Genomic DNA, 17,442 nt, shown 5'->3' with positions numbered 1-17,442 from the left:
CAGACACACCGACTAGGAAACAGAGCAATTTTAAAACCTTTAATAGATAAAACAACTTCTTGCAAGTCTAAGTAACCATGATTTATCAGGGAATGAAATGAATTAACTAATTTTTTCATTGTAATTTTATCAGCCTCAGTTTTGGAGCTCTGATTCCAACAGAGGGAGGGAGAGTAGTGTAAAATTACAGATCAGAGTATGATTTTAACTGGCTTTGGATCAGTGTTTTGAATAAGCTTAGATTTTGAGCATTTGCCTGCTAGAATAATTACCTGCCGTTTTTTTGGAAAATATTACAGATCTAATTTTTATGTTAAAACAGAGAGTAAAAATGTTTAACCCATTACCAAAATAGTGATTCCTTTGTGAAAGAATAGTATGTCAACAAAACATCTAAGAGGTTCGTTGACATTGTTTGGACTTCTACACACATCTATGAATTTCCACAGAATGAACAACAAGGAAACAAAAATGAAATCACTTCAAATAGGTCAATAATAAGCTCTGAGCTGTAGCAAAGTCTCAAGATGGGATTCACATTTTAATACCAAAATTGTCATGGATTTAAAGCTTTCATCTGTTTGTAACTATGCAAACAGCTTTGTGCCACATTAAAATCTGTACTGTGATATCTCCAAATGTTGAGTACTCACAATTTCTGAATTAGAAATGCATGTCGGGTATTTCAGCAAGAGTCAGGTGATAGACCTGGGCAAGGAACTAGTGCTGGTCAGGCATCTGTCAAGAGACCACCAGCCAGAACCAAGGCAACAAGGAGCATTTTCATTAGGGGAGAGACAACAAGGAGAAAACCCCTATTATCAGTGTCCCAAAAGACTACTTGCTTCCTGCAGTACATCCTCATCTCTGAGTCAAAAGAAAATAGAATAGGATAGAACAGATTAGTTCCAGTTGGAAGGATCCTACAATGATTGTCTAGTCCAACTGTGGCTATGAAGAGCAAGTTCCACAACTTCTGTCTGGGACTAGTACTATATTAAATATTTAATGGTGGCTTCAACTGAGAGAAATGTTAATAGATACTACAGTTTTTAGGTGAATTTAATGTGAGAAGAATGTGTGGCATAATGAGAAATGTAACAGCACCATAAGCAGCACAATAATGGCATCAATTAATTGCTGAAAAGTACCTAGTGGTGTTGACGGAAGTGAATGATGAGCAGATTCATTCTCATGTGTAATGAGGGCTCCAGGGGTCATTTCTGGAGTGACCCAGGACAGTTTCTCTCCAGCACAAACATGCAAATGTCGGTTGGGACAAGGCAATAAGTAGTATTCAGGTAAGACATTGCAACAACTGTTTGTGAACGTGAAGCAGAGGAAAAGCAGTCCAGATGTAGAAATAAATCTTAAAAATAACAAGCAGCAATATCATGCTTTTTTGGTACTGAGCCTGATCCCCTTGTCACACAGATCCAAGACAATGTATTCAGCCTTGTCTCTGAATCCAAGAGAGGATGGCTGAGCCCTGCCTGGGCTCTGCCTTTCCACCCATGTGGGGGTTACAGTGAGCTCCCAGCCCTCCCAGCAGTGCCACAAAGAGAAACTGCTTGGGATCTGCTTGTTTGTTCTTTAGGAAATTAATCTTCTTTGAGGGAGGAAGTTTTTGGTTGTACACGACTGACTCAGAGATAAAGTAACTCAAAAACCATCTTGTCTACTTTTTGGCTGCATCTTTAGAAAGAAATACTTCATGCTCCAGTGAAACGGTGCTCTGCAGTGGGAGGAGGAGCAGGGCAGGAGATCACCTTGGCAAAGTGAAGCGGGTGTCTCAACCATCCCTCTTTTGATCTTCAAAGGTGGTAACGCTCAGTTTGGAGCTCACTCAGCTATGCTATGGCTACTCGCCCCACAGTACATAAAGAGCTAACCCTGTTTTTCATTTCAGGTTTTTAAGTGCCTGGGGCAGAGAGGAGCACACACAAGTCACCATCCTTAGCCTGACATTTCAGCAGAAATGGTTGAACCTGTGGGTAACCATTATGTTATAGCCAGACCCGTGTACTCAGAGAATGCATTCAATGAAGAGCATGAGAAATTGCACAGATACCATAAAACCTTTTGGGATCACCTGAAACTCTATTTTAGGTAAGGAGATACTTTTTTTTTTTTAATAGATCTAAGAAACAGTCCTGACTGCTCTTGGACGGCATGAACTCCATCTTGACAATGCACACCTCCCATTCCAACATAGCAAGTGAAAATTCGTTAACTAAATTCAATGTCAGATTTTTCTAATGGATTTTGACTGCTGTTACCCTTAGAAGTCTTCCTACAGTTGTATCTAAGGTAGCTTCTCTATTTCTGGGTCCCTGGCAGCACAGACTCTAGGAAGACCTTACTGCACCCTTTCAGTACTTAAAGGGGTCTTATAAGAAAGACATACTCAGGCTTTTTACCATGGCCTGTTGCAGCAGGACAAGGGACGATGGTTTTAAACTAAAAGAGGGTAGATTTGGACTGGATAGAAGGAAGAAATTTTTTATGATGAGGGTGGTGAGGCATTGGCACATGTTGCCCAGAGAGGTGGTGGATGCCCTGTCCCTGGAAATGTTCAAGGTCAGAGAAATGTTTAAGGCTCTGAGAAACCTGACCCAATGGATGGCATCCCTGCTTCCTGGGGTGGGGGGTTGGATTAGATGGCCATAGAGGTTCCTTTCCAACCCAAGCTGTTCTATGAGAATTTGGGTAGGACAGAACCTCCAAAGGCCACTGGATATACCTTGAAGCACAGATGGTAGTGCAGGTTGATCAGGGCTGTGTCTGGGTGAGATTTTGATTTCTGGCAGCCAGAACCTGAATCCTTCCCCTTTCCTCACCTCTCTGAAACAGGCTGTGATTCACTGACAAAATTTTGTCCCCTTGTGCCTTTGCAGCTGCTCCCCACAAAGGGTCAAAAAAATTGCTTTGAATTTGTTTCCAGTCATTTCCTGGCTGCCAGCGTATCGCTTCAGGGCGTGGGTCCTGAGTGACATCGTCTCTGGCATCAACACAGGGCTCGTGGCTGTGCTGCAAGGTACCTTTGGGAACTATGTGTCCTGACACAGCCTGCTAAGCCAGGTGCCAAGGCACTGCTGGCTTCAGCCTCCAGCACACACATCACCTTCCCTGGTCTTTACAGGTCTGGCCTTTGCTTTGCTGGTGAATGTCCCCCCCAGTTATGGACTCTATGCAGCATTTTTCCCTGTCCTGGTCTATTTTATCTTCGGCACATCGAGACATATCTCAGTGGGTAAGTTCAGGCACACCACTTACCCTCATCACTGATGAAGAAGTACATGTTGCCCCTTCAGATCTTCTAACAAGTGCCTTGTGCTGCTCAGGTCCCTTCCCCGTCCTGAGCCTCATGGTGGGAGGAGTCGTCACCAGGCTGGTCCCTGATGACAGCATTGGAAATGGAAATTCCACAAATATCTCAGCAATAAATGATGAGAGGGTGATGGTGGCTGCATCTGTAACCTTCCTTTCTGGGATTGTTCAGGTTGGTGAATGTACGTGTGAGTGTACCTGTGTGAACAGATGGATGGTGGCCTGACCTTCCTCTCTGGTTTCTGCTGTTGTAGTCACCAAAGTAATCCTCTTCCACTTTCCATGTAACCGACCCTGGCTCACTGATTAGGAGACATCTGTTCCCTCCAGTGACCAGGCACTCACATGTGCTGTGAAATCCTTGGTTTTGCACAGGCCTGAGCCCACAGCCCACACAGCTGCAACCTCCACCTACAGAATAAAGCAATCTGCTGGATAGGAAAAAAGTAGCTGTGAAAATAATGTGAATGATGCAGATGCACCAAGGGGAGTAAACGCTCTGCCTTGCAGTGGTAAAATATTTGGATTTGTTTTTTAAAAAAAACCAATTTATTCTTACTCCCTAATAACAAATTCCTACAGTTCCTCCCTTCCTAACATACTAATATATTTGTGCTTCGTGAAACACTTGTATCATATGAAAATATATGAACTGAAAACAAGGATGTATATTTTTGCTACGAAATAAAAAGAATGGGTTTTAGTTAAAGCAATTACTCTTTAGTTAAAGCAATTACTCTGACTAGCATTATGCCCTCTGTTGCTAAATCTCAATTTTTATTGCAAGTCTCGTGACAGTACATTCCTTAATCTCTGGATGCATGGGATTAGGTGAAAATCTTTGCTTCCATTTAATATGATTGTCTTTCTTTCAAAGATTGCTTAAAACTGCAAATGAATCCCACTGACCTATGGTCATTTTGTGTTTCAGTTGCTTCTGGGAATTTTCCGGTTTGGATTCATCGTGATTTATCTATCACAATCATTAATCAGTGGTTTCACAACTGCTGCAGCTATCCATGTTTTGGTATCTCAACTGAAATTCATGTTTCAGCTACCTGTCCCCGGATTTAATAAACCATTTGGCATCATCTATGTAAGTGCCACATGTTCATTATTTGCTAATGCTATTGATGTGCCTGCGATGCATTTCTGACTGTGTATCACAAGGCAATAATAACAGAACTCAGCACAAAAACTGCAAGGCAGGAGGAAAAACGAGAGAAAAACAAGACAGATATGTTATTAGTATTTGACCAAATTTTAAATTTATTACCAAGCACCAAGTTACACCCCATTGGGCTAATCAGAAAATAGTAGCTATTTTGTGCTGACGTATTTCAATTAAGCATTCGACTCTGCCTTAAGGATTTAATTATTCATTTTTGCTAGACTGATATTATACATACTTAATTTGCATATGACTCTGGGAGTGCTGTTGGATGAGAAGGGAGAAGAAGGACAGGAAGGAAGGAGTGGAGAGAGGCACCTGCCCAGCAATGCCATTGCTCACATATCCTATCACAGACATGCCTGTTGTTCCAACCGTCCCTCAGGGGAAAATCAGGAGAAGAGGGTCACAAGTTAGCAGAAAGGGTCTGTTGCGGACGCTTCCATCATTTGGCAGATGCAGAAACATTCATGGGGGCTTGCAGTCCACATCATGCCACAGGGAATAAATCCCAGCTAGCACAATCCTTAGAGCCATTCAGATACAGGTTCTTCTGGAAGGGATAGTGCTACTGTGCCAGGGCCCAACTGTTTCTAAAGCACCACATGTTTCTTCCTGGTTCTGCAGACTCTGGAGAGCATTTTCAGCCAGATCACAGAAACAAACGTTGCTGACCTTGTCACATCCCTCGTTGTCTTGCTTATCGTGTTTGTAGTAAAAGAAATGAACGATCGATACAAGGAAAAGTTACCAACTCCCATCCCGATCGAACTCCTCGTGGTGAGTCACTTCCTTTGATTTTGCAATTGCTCCATATTATGACATGGGAAGCAGAGTTTTAACTATTTCTTCTCTGGTTATCCATTAAATGATGTGTTATCATTTTACATATAAGAAAAAATTACAGCATTCAGGAGCTATTGTGAAATGGTTTACCTCCACTTAACTGTTCTTAACTGAACATATCTGTGGTGTGAATTTTTTTCCTTGGACAAATACGGCTCTGACACCAGCCAACTGCATTCTCACTGCTGAGGCCCCTCTGCACCACACCTGCAAGCAACCACTGAAGTCCTGGACATCCATGGCCATGCACAAAATTATTTTGCCCTCCAGCAGCAGAAGGTTTTGCCCACTCTGAGCAGCAGAGGGGTGACGGAAGCCTCACAGGGGCAGTAAGCTCCTAAAATCCTGGACGATGTTATACAGACTCAAGTAGCACTTGTTTTCCCCCAGAGTCATTACAGCATGTTGTTAGAACATACCTGGTTTACTGAGTGGGATGATCTCTGTTGTTAGTAAGATATTCTGTTATAATGTGTAATTTATGAATGTAAACCCATACCTGTAAGGTCATTCAGGAATGACATCTGAACAGCAAAGGGGTGTGAAAACTTGGGGCATAATTCTGCCACTAGTGATAAGGCTGGAGAGTGTGTGGATAAGGCTGGAGAAGGAAGGTAATGGTATTTAATAGATTCTTCACACTCTTGCTTGAATGTGCCTAATGGAGGTGTGGTTTATTATCTTTCAGACAGTCTTAGCAGCACTGGTTTCCCATTTTGTCAACTTTGAAGAAAAATTTAATGTAGCTGTTGTTGGAAAACTAGAGGAAGGGTAAGTGGCTTACCTACAGTTCACCACTGGAGCAAAATGTTCTCTCCAGTTCGGCAGTGTTAAATGAGTTCAGCTATGTTTCTGATTAAAATTATCTGCTTCATCTTCTTTCAGTGGGTAAATAAACATTTTTCGCTCAATGATATGGTACATTTTCAATACACAAAAGTTACTCACTAGAGCACATCTCCTATTCATCAAGGAATACACTGAGACATGAAATAATTGTGTCCTTCACTTTCTGAGACAGCTGTTGAGCAGGAGGTTGATGTTTGTCCTTTTTACTGAACTACTCACCCCTGAACTCCTCCATTTCCCTCACAATACATGCACAGTTCAGCAGCCACCACCAGCCCTGGAAAGCCACCAGGACCCTGCACAATTCTCCTGCCTGATCCCATGACTGGCCACTGGCATATCCTCCAGAGGTCTCAACGTCTGCCCCTCCAGGACTATATCCACATAAAGATTATTTATCCACATATAGAGTATATATCTATATATAGACTTCAGCCGGCTATGCCAGAATTTTGGCATAAAGAATCAGGAGGCACATGTTAAGGTAAAAATAGGGAGGAAGACATTTACTAGGACAGCAGAGTGAGTCTGGGGTGGTCCCTGTAGCCCCAGGGGTGCTAGTAGGTAGAGTTTGCAGAGGAACATCTATTTCTGCTCAAGTCTTCTTTCTTCAGATTTCGGTTCACTGAAAGAAAAGGGGAAAAAAAAGTCCAGAGAGGAATTCTCCCTAGGATCTGCAGAAGACCCTTAGGCGTCTCCTTAATGAATAGAGTTTTTTGTCTCTCAGGTTTCAAACGCCTGTTGCACCTGATGTAGGCATCCTCCAGAACTGCATTGGTGACAGCATTTCCATTGCAATTGTTGGGTTTGCAGTAGCCTTCTCCGTGGCTAAAGTGTATTCCATCAAGCATGACTACCCCTTAGATGGCAACCAGGTAGGTAAATAACGCAGAGATCAACATTTTGCATTTATTAATGGGAGAGAAGTCATTTTAGGAAAGCTTTGCTTTGTGAATAACTGTCATGAACCAGCTTTTAAGAAAAATCTCTTTTTATTTTTATTTCAGGAACTAATTGCTTTTGGGCTGGGTAATATAGTTGGTGGATCATTCAAGGGATTTGCCTCCAGCACTGCTCTGTCAAGATCAGGTGTGCAGGAGAGCACAGGAGGCAAAACACAGGTATAGAAGACAACAGGTCATGATGGCATTTAATGAAAGACAGCTCTTTTTTTCCTCGCTAACCATAATGCCTGTGGGCACCTATTCATTGTGAAATTGTTCTCTCATGCAGATTGCTGGTATTATCTCATCTGTCATTGTTTTGGTTGTGATCTTGGCCATTGGGTTTCTCCTGGCACCATTACAGAAGGTATTCACTGGTTTCATCTAATGCTTCCTCCTGCTTCCCAGAGACAGGGCTGCTCTAGGAGTCATTGGGAGTTTTCATAGACTTCAGTGGGAGCCAAATAGGGTTTGAAAAGCTTGGTTCTTCTTCCCATATTATGCCAGAAAGGACCACTACATCTGGTCACTCAAAGGAAGTATAAGTACCCAAACACCAAAAAACCACAGCTGCATAAGTGGGATTTACAACCTCAAGTCAGACACCTGCACTGCACCACGGCTGGGGATTTTCCAGTAGCAGTGATAAACTGGGAGCAGCTCCCTGGCCTTTCAGCTGCACTTTGGCCCTATTTGTATGATCTTTTAACTCCTAATGTTCAACATTTTCTTTGATTGCTTAAACATGGAGCATGTGTTTTGGTCTTTTTAACAGTCAGTCCTTGCATCCTTGGCTCTTGGCAACTTGAAAGGAATGCTCATGCAGTTCAAGGAAGTAGGCATCCTATGGAGAAAGGACAAGTATGACTGTGTAAGTTGAATTTCACAAGCATCAGAGGTTAAGTGCTCTGAAAAAGTAATCTATTATACAAATTTTCTTTTTTTTTTAATCCCTGTTTTACTTCACTGAACAGAAGTACAATAGTGGCATGCCTTTTTTACTGGTATACCACTTGCTTATGTTTTCCATCTTGTCCCACTTATTTTTGGGTCAATTCTCACTCTTAACTTCATTTTCATCCAATTCCTCAAAATTTATTAAAATAGTGAATTATATAAAGTCAAATAGAGAAGACAGTTACAGAAAATGCTTAAATAACAGAAAATATCCACATAGCTACTGCATTGACTAAGCATTCAGGGACACTTTCTCACAATCACACAATGTGTTATATGGAAGATACACAGCAAAAAACAAATGACAACTGGGACTTGAAGAGTTTACTCCAAATGGTAAAGCTCATGGCTAGAGGGCATGACTGGTTACCTCTAACACTCAGAAAATTTAGGCTCACAAATGGTGCCAGGCCTCAGTTTTCCCAGATATCCAACAGTTATTTGTCCCATGAGAATGCTTTGAGCCCTGTGGCTAAAAGTTATTCAGTATTATCTAGTCATTTATCGATCATGTACATTCACAGCACCTATATTTGAGTATTTACAACTCTCAGCTTTACCAGAATTCTGATTTACTTCTAATCTTGCATTTCTGATGGATTTTTATTGAGCACTTAGTGAACCACCTATCCCATTTCGAGCCTTTATTGTCTAGAAATTGCTATCCCTAGAAACACTCCCTGGTGCTGGAGTGGTGACTCTGGCCCTGTTTCACAAGAAAAAAAACCTCGCCAAAAGCAGATGGAGATCCTGGACCAGACCTGAGATCTGTTTCTGCTTCCACCCTGAGCTCGTGACCCAGGTTCTTGACATGCTCATAATGTCACCATCCACTGGCTCATTACAGGTTATATGGGTGGTGACTTTCTTATCTGCTGTCTTTCTTGGCCTGGACATTGGACTAGCAACAGCTGTGGCATTCCAGCTGCTGACGGTGGTGATCCGCTCCCAGATGTGAGTACTTGTTGAATGCAATGATATCCCAGGGCCTCCTGTTATAGGTTGTCTCCCTCTGTACAGAGAAGGGCAACAGCCCCATCCGTGCCTTGGTCTGTCCAGCAACTGTGTACGGAAAAATTTAGAGGTGTAAATCTTTGGATGTGGGTCTTGCTTCACTCTGCCACCCCAGTTGAGATGGTTTTATTTGATCCTTCCCATCCTCCAAGTTTCGATGTGGGACACCAACAACTGTGTGTATGTTTGTTCACAGTCCAAGCTGCACTGTTTTGGCCAATGTTGGGAGAAGTAACATCTACAGAAACAGGAAGGATTACACTGATGTAAGAAATGTCTCGTTTCTTTTATCATCGGCTTCACATGTGCTTCTACAGCAAACATTGCTACTGACGCTTCTCCTTCGTTTTACAGATCTATGAGCCAGAGGGAGTGAAGATTTTCAGATGCTCCTCTCCAATCTTCTTCGCTAATATTGAATTCTTCAGAGAGAAACTCATCACTGCTGTAAGTGTCTGGGGCTGTCCTGAACATATGAGTTGCTTGACACATTAAGGTGAATATGGTTTCCCAATAATTACTATATATGCAGTCAGTCCACAGTTCAAGGGTGAATTTTCATTAATTATTCAGATATTGTTGCCACTACTGTAATATAATATGTATGCACACACCTCTGAGAACAGCCTGACTCATGCTGAACTTACAACATAGCAATGTTTATACCAGATTTATACTTATAACAATACATATTATGAGAAGAAAGTAGTGCAAACATAGATAATATAAAGGCAAATTATTTGATTTGATTTGATTTGATTTTGTTTTGTTTTTATTTTATTAGCACTTACATTATTTACACACATTGTAAAGAATGTATTGTCTTGGGACACATATTGTCCCAAGAATGTAACCACAACAGTCAGAAGAATGCCAGATGGAATCATTCTATCAAAGAGTTCTTAATGTCTTTCATAACAAACTGGTGAATGCAGCCAGTCTTTCCATAAACAGCACAGAGATCCAGGATTCCCGAGCCCTCACCGTGTGAATGAATGCCCGAACACAACTTGGCACCACACCCTCCCCTTCCCGCTGCTCTTAGTGGGGAGTTGATAAGCAGTGACTATCCCAAGAACTGACAATGAGCAGTTCATTCTTCACATGAGGGACTGAAACTGGCAGAGGAATGAGGGAATCTGATGCATTTGGTTCTCCATGTGCTTGGCTTTCACCTCAGAAGAGCCTGAAGGTTTTTTTTCTGTGAGTGCAGATGTTCACACCACTGTTTCTCTACAAATACAGGTACTTATAATACCTTTCTCCTCTACGCACTAGATGGATGAGGCAGAAGATGTGCAGGAATTTAGTATTTTAGCCTAATTTTATTATTAGCCTAATTTACCTGCCATCTAATTTTGTTAAAACCAGCTCAGAGGTTCAAGAAACATATGCAGCCGACATGACAAAATCTGGCTTTCTTCTTCAGGAAAAACAGTGAGTGAATGACCCTCTCTGCAGTCAGGCGGCACAAAGCAGATACAACCCATGAGCTCTCTGATCTTGATCACCTGGGTGGCCATCACATGATGCAGATGAATAGGACATGCCAGCACTGTGCCAGCCTGCTGGAATTACTGGCCTGTGCTAAGCACTGTCACTGCTATAACGCTGTCCATGTTGGTCTCCTAAAGCAGTACAGATAGCCCTGCCTCATTTGTAGCCATTCCTGTAGCCATCCTTCCAACCAAGAAAGAGCCCTTGTTTGAAATCGTGAAAAGTGGTAGACAACATCAAATTCAAACTATGGTCGTCGTGACTGTAAAGAAAAACCACATGAGATGCTTTGTCTTTCCCCCGGTGTCACAGAGGTATTTCTTGTTTTAATTATTCAAAGTTCTGGTTTTGCAGGTTGGCTTCAACCCACTGAGAGTCCTGAGGAAACGCAATAAAGCTCTGAGGAAGATTAGGAAGATGCTGAAGAAAGGAGAGCTGCGAGTGACACCAGTATGTAAGGCAACCCCTCAGGGTGGGGAGGGAGTTAAGCAACCAAGGTCCCTGGCTTTACATGGCAGAGAAGGCCCTCATAGCCTCCCTTCTTAATTAGATACACTGTTCCCCAAGTTGCCACTTCATGACACAAACACATTTAAAAAACAAGATTTTAAATGGCTCTCACTGTTAGAGACCTACAGATTTACCATGGGCAGAGCTTGTACGTGTCCACTGGAGCTTTGTCTGGCAACAAATAGCAGGCTCAGATCCCACAGAGGTGAATATCATTCTGCATTAATGGTGGGATAAAGAGGGTTTTCTCCCAGCTCAAATCCTGCATGCCTTTTATTGACTTGTTCCAAAATTACTGTATTAAAGTGTATCAGACAACAGACTTCAGGAATAAAAAGCCATCATTAAGTGATTATGATGGTGATTAAATAATTTCCATACTTCTCCAGACAAGGGAGAGACAGAACTTTCCAGGTGGGTCCTGCTCCATCTCATAGGAAGAGCAGTTTTGCATTGCCACTACTCTTGCCCTAGCGTAGGAAGTACCACTACCCTGGCTGGGTCTTACAGAAGAGAACTAACTATGACACTTCTATGTCAACACAGAAAGGCTTGATTTGCATGGCTAACCCTATGTATGAGTCAGATGAAGAATTAGACAACAACAAGATAGAGGAGCTGGACCAGCCCACCATCATGACAGACTTGCCCATTCGGATCAACTGGAGCACTGACCTCCCCCCTGGCATCACTGTACCCCAGGTCAACATCCACAGCATCATTCTGGATTTCTCATCAGTGTCCTTCCTCGATTTTTCTGCCATGACAGTCCTCCGAAAGGTAATCACAATTTGCAAGACAAACAGTGATCATATGAAAGAAAAACTTACAGATGCAGTTACACTTGAGGGATACACATGAGGGAAGGAATGGTGCCCAGAGGGACCTGGACAGGAGTGGGCCCATCTGAACTTCATGTAGTGCAAGGTGCTGCACGCGGATCAGGGCAATCCCCAGTATCAATACAGGCTGGGGAATAAATGGATTGAGAGCAGTTCTGCAGAGGAGGAGACGGGGATACTGGTGGATGAAAAATTGACCCATGCAATGTGCACTCACAGACAAGAAAGCCAATCATATCCTGGGCTGCATAAAAAGAAGTATGACCAGCAGGTCAAGAGAGGTGATTCTTCCCCACTCTCACAAGAGATTCTACTCCACTCTCATGAGACCTCACCCAGGGTACTGTGTCCAGCTCTGGGGTCCCTAGCACAGGAAAGACATGGGCATCTTAGAACAGGTCCAGATGAGAGCCAAGGAAAGGATCAGAGGGCTGGAGCATCTCTCCTATGAGGAAAGGCTGAGAGAGTTGTTCAGCCTAGAAAAGAGAAGGCTATGAGGAGATCTCCATATGGCCTTTCCATACATAAAAGGAGCTTATAAAAAGGCATGGAGAGGGACTTCTTACAGGGATATACAGTGACAGGACAAGATGCAGTGGCATTAAACTGAAGGAGGGCAGGTCTAGATTAGAAGAAATCTTTTACTGTGAGGATGGTGAAATACTGGTTGCCCAGAGAAGCTGTGGATGCTCCATCCCTGAAAGTGTTCAATGGTGAGTTGGATGACACTCTGAGTAACCTGCTCCAGTGTAAAGTGTCCCTGTCCACGGCAGGGTTTGGAAGCAGATGATCTCTCAGGTCCCTTCCAACCAAAATATGATTCTATTCTGTGTTTCTAGTCTGCTTCTTAAAGGCATTGCTATATGGACTGGAAGGCGAGTGGCAAAATTTGAGTTTATGTGAATTTGAATGGACATTTTCTATAGAAAATGTTTAGGAAATTGTTTAAATAATCAATATAAATTGTCTTGGAAATAAAGTGTTGGCTGTGGTACCCTTTCTTCACCTGCTAAGATTTTGGGAAGCTTTACAGAAACATAGATATGAAATATGGCTTTAAACACCCAGCTGGAGTTGGAACATTGGAGTTCCATTTCTGCTCCTGCTGTTGCTTCCCCAGATGACATTGAACAAAGCAAAAGGCACAACATTTTCAAACAGTAGCAGCTACAGTTAACTGTCAGAGACACACAGGGTGTGTAAATCTATTTCCATAGGAACTAAAGACCCACTGTAACAGTGGGAACTGTGGTTCTGCTCAAGTTTCCAGTTATAAAAATCTCCCCAGAAGATTGTGAAGTAATTTTTTTTAGTTTCATCTTGTGCCATGTAAATACAATAAAGCCATACAACCTACGAAATATCACCTACTTCTCTGTGAGCTTAACATTTTCAATTCTGCCCCTTTTCAAAAGGCTTGGCTGTCCCTGTCTGCAGCCATGTGAAGAGACTGTCCTGCCTCTATGTGCAATAGAGTGTGAGTCTAGAGCCACTTACCATCATAGGTCTTAAATATCTTAGAGTGGTCGGTGTACTGGCTGTGGCTAATCACTATAATGGTAATCAGCAAACCCAGCAGTATCTAAATGGTGCCTCCTTCTGGTTTAACAGACTTTGAAAGAATTTGTCCGGCTCAACATTGACGTTTACATTGCTGGGGCACATGGTGAGTACTTGCCTTTGTGTTGGCATCTCCACAGATGCCTTATCCCCTTGCCTCCCCTGTTGATCATTGAGTATGGCTGTGGAGGATCACCCAGTTTTACCTTTGAGTCTTGGATAGCAAAGAGGTCCTGCTGAGTGGAGATGTTGTCCCTTCCATGCTGTCCCCAAAAGGCTGGGACCGTGTGTGATGGCTCCTTTTACCTATGGCCACTGCTGTGCTGTACAGCTCTGGGCTGCAGGACCCACTATCATCCACCCTGGGCATTAAATAAGAAAAGGGGCTCGAATTCCCTCCTGCCTGGCACAGAGCAGGGAACTACTGATAGGCATTTATGTTCCATCCTCTTGACATCTGTAAAGAGGAAGCCATCTGCTCTAATAAATAAAACAGTGCATTATACCAGCAACTCCCATGTTCACTCAGTGGGCATGCTCAGGATACACAATTTCTTCCTTAAGGCCTCCAGGTCTCTTTGTGCTTTGATTTTGTTCCCTCACAGAGGGCCTTCTGGACAAACTGGAGAGAAGCGCATTTTTTGATGAAGAGATTAAACCATCCATGTTTTTCCTGACCATTCATGATGCAGTTTTACACATTTTGCTGAAGAACGACATAGCCAGCTCCCCCAAATTAAAGCTTTCTGAGGTAACACTACAGTCTTCATCTTTCATTACTTTATTGCCTTTCCAGTATTGTCACGCTCCCAAAGTCCCCTGCACAGCTATAGCTGTGTGTGCTACACTGTCTCTATTTTCAAAAAAGATAGTCATTAAAACTCAGCTGGTCTCCAATCAAATTGAAGAGCAAGAGTGGCCCCTGGTTCAGGTGCATGGAAAACTAGTGAAAGGAGTGAATAATTCCCACTGGCAGCTGGCCTGGCTGTGGACTCCAGTTGAGTCCACTCATCTCCTTGGGAAGAACACAGTGTGGGTGAAATTCCAGCCCCTCCACCAGCAGTTCTCTGTGGTCACCCATCTGGCAGAGGCTGCCCCATTTGCTGCAGTGGCTCTTGAAAGGCAGACTTTATGCTGCTTGCATGGAGGCTTTCCAGCCCTGTCCAGCCTCAAAAGGAGTGCTAAAGCAGTGTGGATAAATAAGTACTGCCAGATATGGTGATGGCCTTTCTGGAGTGTTCTTAAATCAAGAGCAAGAGCGGATCCTGCATACAATAAGTGTGTTTAAATGTGAAAGACCCAGAATGCTGCTCACGTGGAAACTGTCTAATCCCGCTTAGCTAAACTGGTCCAGATCTTGGCACTGACCCAGAGATGTGGTGGGGATCATAAAAGGCTGACAAGTGAGAGCTTCCTTCCTTCTATGTCAACTTCCCAGGCATGTTCCAGAGATTTGAAAAGCAAAACCTTCTTTAATGTGAAAGAGGAGAAACAGAAAAAGAGAAGTAATCAATTTCCTAACCCCCAACTTGTTGTGCTCTTTGCAGGAGAAGGGTAGAAGCAATGACAATGTCATCATCCCCAGGAACAGACAGCGCAGCTCGGAGTGCACAGTAAGGCTCTGGCTATGGCCCTCCAGCCCTAGAAAATGCAGCCCAGAGAGCTGCTCCTGGGAATGCCTAGGGCAGATAACAAAAGCATTTTCATCCCTGAGCTCTTGTGTCAGCCCAGGGCAGAAAGCATCCAGAGAGCTTATTGATGGGATTTGACTTAGGCAAAGCCTTATGAGAGTAAGAGGGGTGGGGCTCGGCTCATGAGCCTTGTGGTGTGCACCGAGCAGACGGAAGGCAGGCAAAGGCTGCCTCACCAGGCTGCCTCACCTGCTGTCCTCGCCTGTCCACCACAGCTCCTCCATGATAAAGTCACTGGTACAATGCCCCTGTGGCAGAGAAGTCAACATTAGTCCAGTTTATCTAAATGTCTCAGGCAGAAGGGGAGTCTGGAGACAGAGATAAGAAAGGGACACATGCAGTCTTTTCACCACAGACTTAGAGAGTAGGGTGGTATCCAGCACAGGGCAACCCTTTAAGGAGAAAATGTCAGACCCCAGTCTGTTTTAGAGGATCAAATACTTACACATCATTTACCAGATGACACCTACCCTTACTGTTCCTTACAGAATGTTGATTTTTTTTTTTTAATTCCTTACAGATTCCAACAGAAACAAAATTATAGACAACTTTCTGAGTATAATATCCTCCAGCAACACATCACAGATGAATGTGGATGCTGTGATAAGCATGAAGACAGAAGGATACTTTTAAGTACCTTAAGAAGGATTTACTACGTATAGTTATGTTCCAGGTTTTGGAATGGGCTTGTTAGTTTTAATGTGTCTCTGTATATATAAATGTATTTATGTATATATATGGAGGCTAAAATCACACAGATTTTCTTATTTCATACCACAGTTTGTAGACAACCTGTACAGTTACTTGAGAATCTATAAATATTTGAAATCTTGTATTGTATAACACAGAATAATAGTTAGGACTGATATTTTATCTTCAGAATGTATATAACTTGTATAAAGTTTTCTTGGTGCTTTGTAAGATATTTAGTAGATTGAGTTATTAAACTTGCTCTCAGCTTACTACCACAAGCATGAACAGAGTGTACCTAGTGACTAATGTGTTTAATTATGAAGACACAGGATTTTCAGATCAAAACATGATTCATTGATTTGGATTGGGCTTGTGTAAAGTGCACAAGGTAGGACACATTTATAGTGAACCATTGTATATACATATATAGTGAACCACCACCATTTCAGTGACTCTGTATGGCTGCATTTGTCCAAGCACCACCAGGGTAGCTCATCGTCAGTGAGACCCAGCCTGTGGACAGATGCTGGCCCCACAACTTGGCCAGAGGAGCCATGGGTGTGGAGCTGCCAGGTGGGCAGGCTGAATTGCCTGGATCTATGGACAGATGGGCAGAGGGCTTCAGCTTAAAGAGTCTACTCTGATACCCTGCACAACTGCCATCAATTAACCCCTGCTGGAAGTCTAAGGCTGGAAGATGAGCTGTATCACAGCTTTCAGAGAAAAACACCCAATGCCCAAAGTGACAGAGCTTTTAATTTCACATAACAAGTGCTAGAGGTATAAAAATCTTCAGTCTACAGGAAAATGGAACCATTCCTGGAGTCTGAAAGAAACAGCACTCTGAAATCACACGAGGTGTTAGTTTTCAAAGCCTGGTTTTGACTTTCAGTCAAACTGGGGTGACCAGAAATGTGCATTTGGACTTGAAGTGAAGAAGCGCTGAAGGTAAGGAGAAAGTGTTCTGTGCAAACCAGAATTACAATTTTTATCTTCAGAGTATGCAGGTGTTAAAAACAAAGTCTGTTAAATATTTTCTTTTTTTTTTTTTTCTTTTTTAATCTGGAGTTATCTGATGAACTCTGCTAATGAAACCAAGCTGGAAGTCATTATTAAAAGTGAGGAGATTTTGAATATAGAAAGAATTAGGGGAGCTTGAAGACAGAAGTAGACAAGTTCAGCTTTCAGGAAACACTCATGCATTTGCATATGAGTAACAGGCTGTGATTCTGTGGTGGGTGATGATGTGCCTGACCTGGCATGGGAGATGTGGCCCTTGGTGGCATCACAGAGATGCTGCTTCCTGCAGACACCAGACAAATGGTGAGCAGCTGTGCCAAGTCACTGCTCTTTTGAGTGTGCCACAGCAGATTCACTGTCAAGTACATGTCATGTGCCAGATAATCAGCACAGCAGTACCTGAAGACAGGTACAGTTAGGACACTGCCAAATAGCCCTTCTAATGCAGTCTTCCAAAAAACATAGAGTATAACACAACAGATCTTTCCAGAACAAGAAAGTTATTTGGTCACAACAAT

The 17,442-nt window shown here is 42.8% G+C and overlaps 1 protein-coding gene across 1 annotated transcript; it reads left to right on the top strand.

The window, feature by feature from the left end:
* The first annotated feature begins 1,929 nt into the window (after positions 1-1,929).
* Positions 1,930-16,182, top strand: SLC26A3 (solute carrier family 26 member 3). The gene is made up of 20 exons (XM_019283533.2): positions 1,930-2,109; positions 2,898-3,037; positions 3,143-3,253; positions 3,345-3,502; positions 4,262-4,426; positions 5,129-5,281; positions 6,036-6,118; positions 6,924-7,071; positions 7,204-7,317; positions 7,430-7,507; positions 7,916-8,011; positions 8,945-9,051; positions 9,308-9,377; positions 9,466-9,558; positions 10,963-11,058; positions 11,665-11,898; positions 13,572-13,626; positions 14,126-14,271; positions 15,068-15,133; positions 15,732-16,182. The coding sequence occupies exons 1-20, from the start codon at positions 1,979-1,981 to the stop codon at positions 15,753-15,755; spliced, it is 2,268 nt and encodes a 755-aa protein (XP_019139078.1). The 5' UTR covers positions 1,930-1,978; the 3' UTR covers positions 15,756-16,182.
* The last annotated feature ends 1,260 nt before the right edge of the window (positions 16,183-17,442 follow it).

The sequence above is a fragment of the Corvus cornix genome, chromosome 1A (genome assembly GCF_000738735.6).
Source record: "Corvus cornix cornix isolate S_Up_H32 chromosome 1A, ASM73873v5, whole genome shotgun sequence".
Classification (NCBI taxonomy): domain Eukaryota; kingdom Metazoa; phylum Chordata; class Aves; order Passeriformes; family Corvidae; genus Corvus; species Corvus cornix.
This window is presented reverse-complemented; position numbering and strand designations above follow the sequence as displayed.

Excerpts from the sequence above, each read along its gene's own strand:
- SLC26A3 (XM_019283533.2), top strand. The coding sequence starts at position 1,979 with ATGGTTGAACCTGTGGGTAACCATTATGTTATAGCCAGACCCGTGTAC. Across the intron at positions 6,119-6,923 it reads GTTGGAAAACTAGAGGAAGG|GTTTCAAACGCCTGTTGCAC; the intron begins GTAAGTGGCTTA and ends TTTGTCTCTCAG. Across the intron at positions 13,627-14,125 it reads TTACATTGCTGGGGCACATG|AGGGCCTTCTGGACAAACTG; the intron begins GTGAGTACTTGC and ends GTTCCCTCACAG.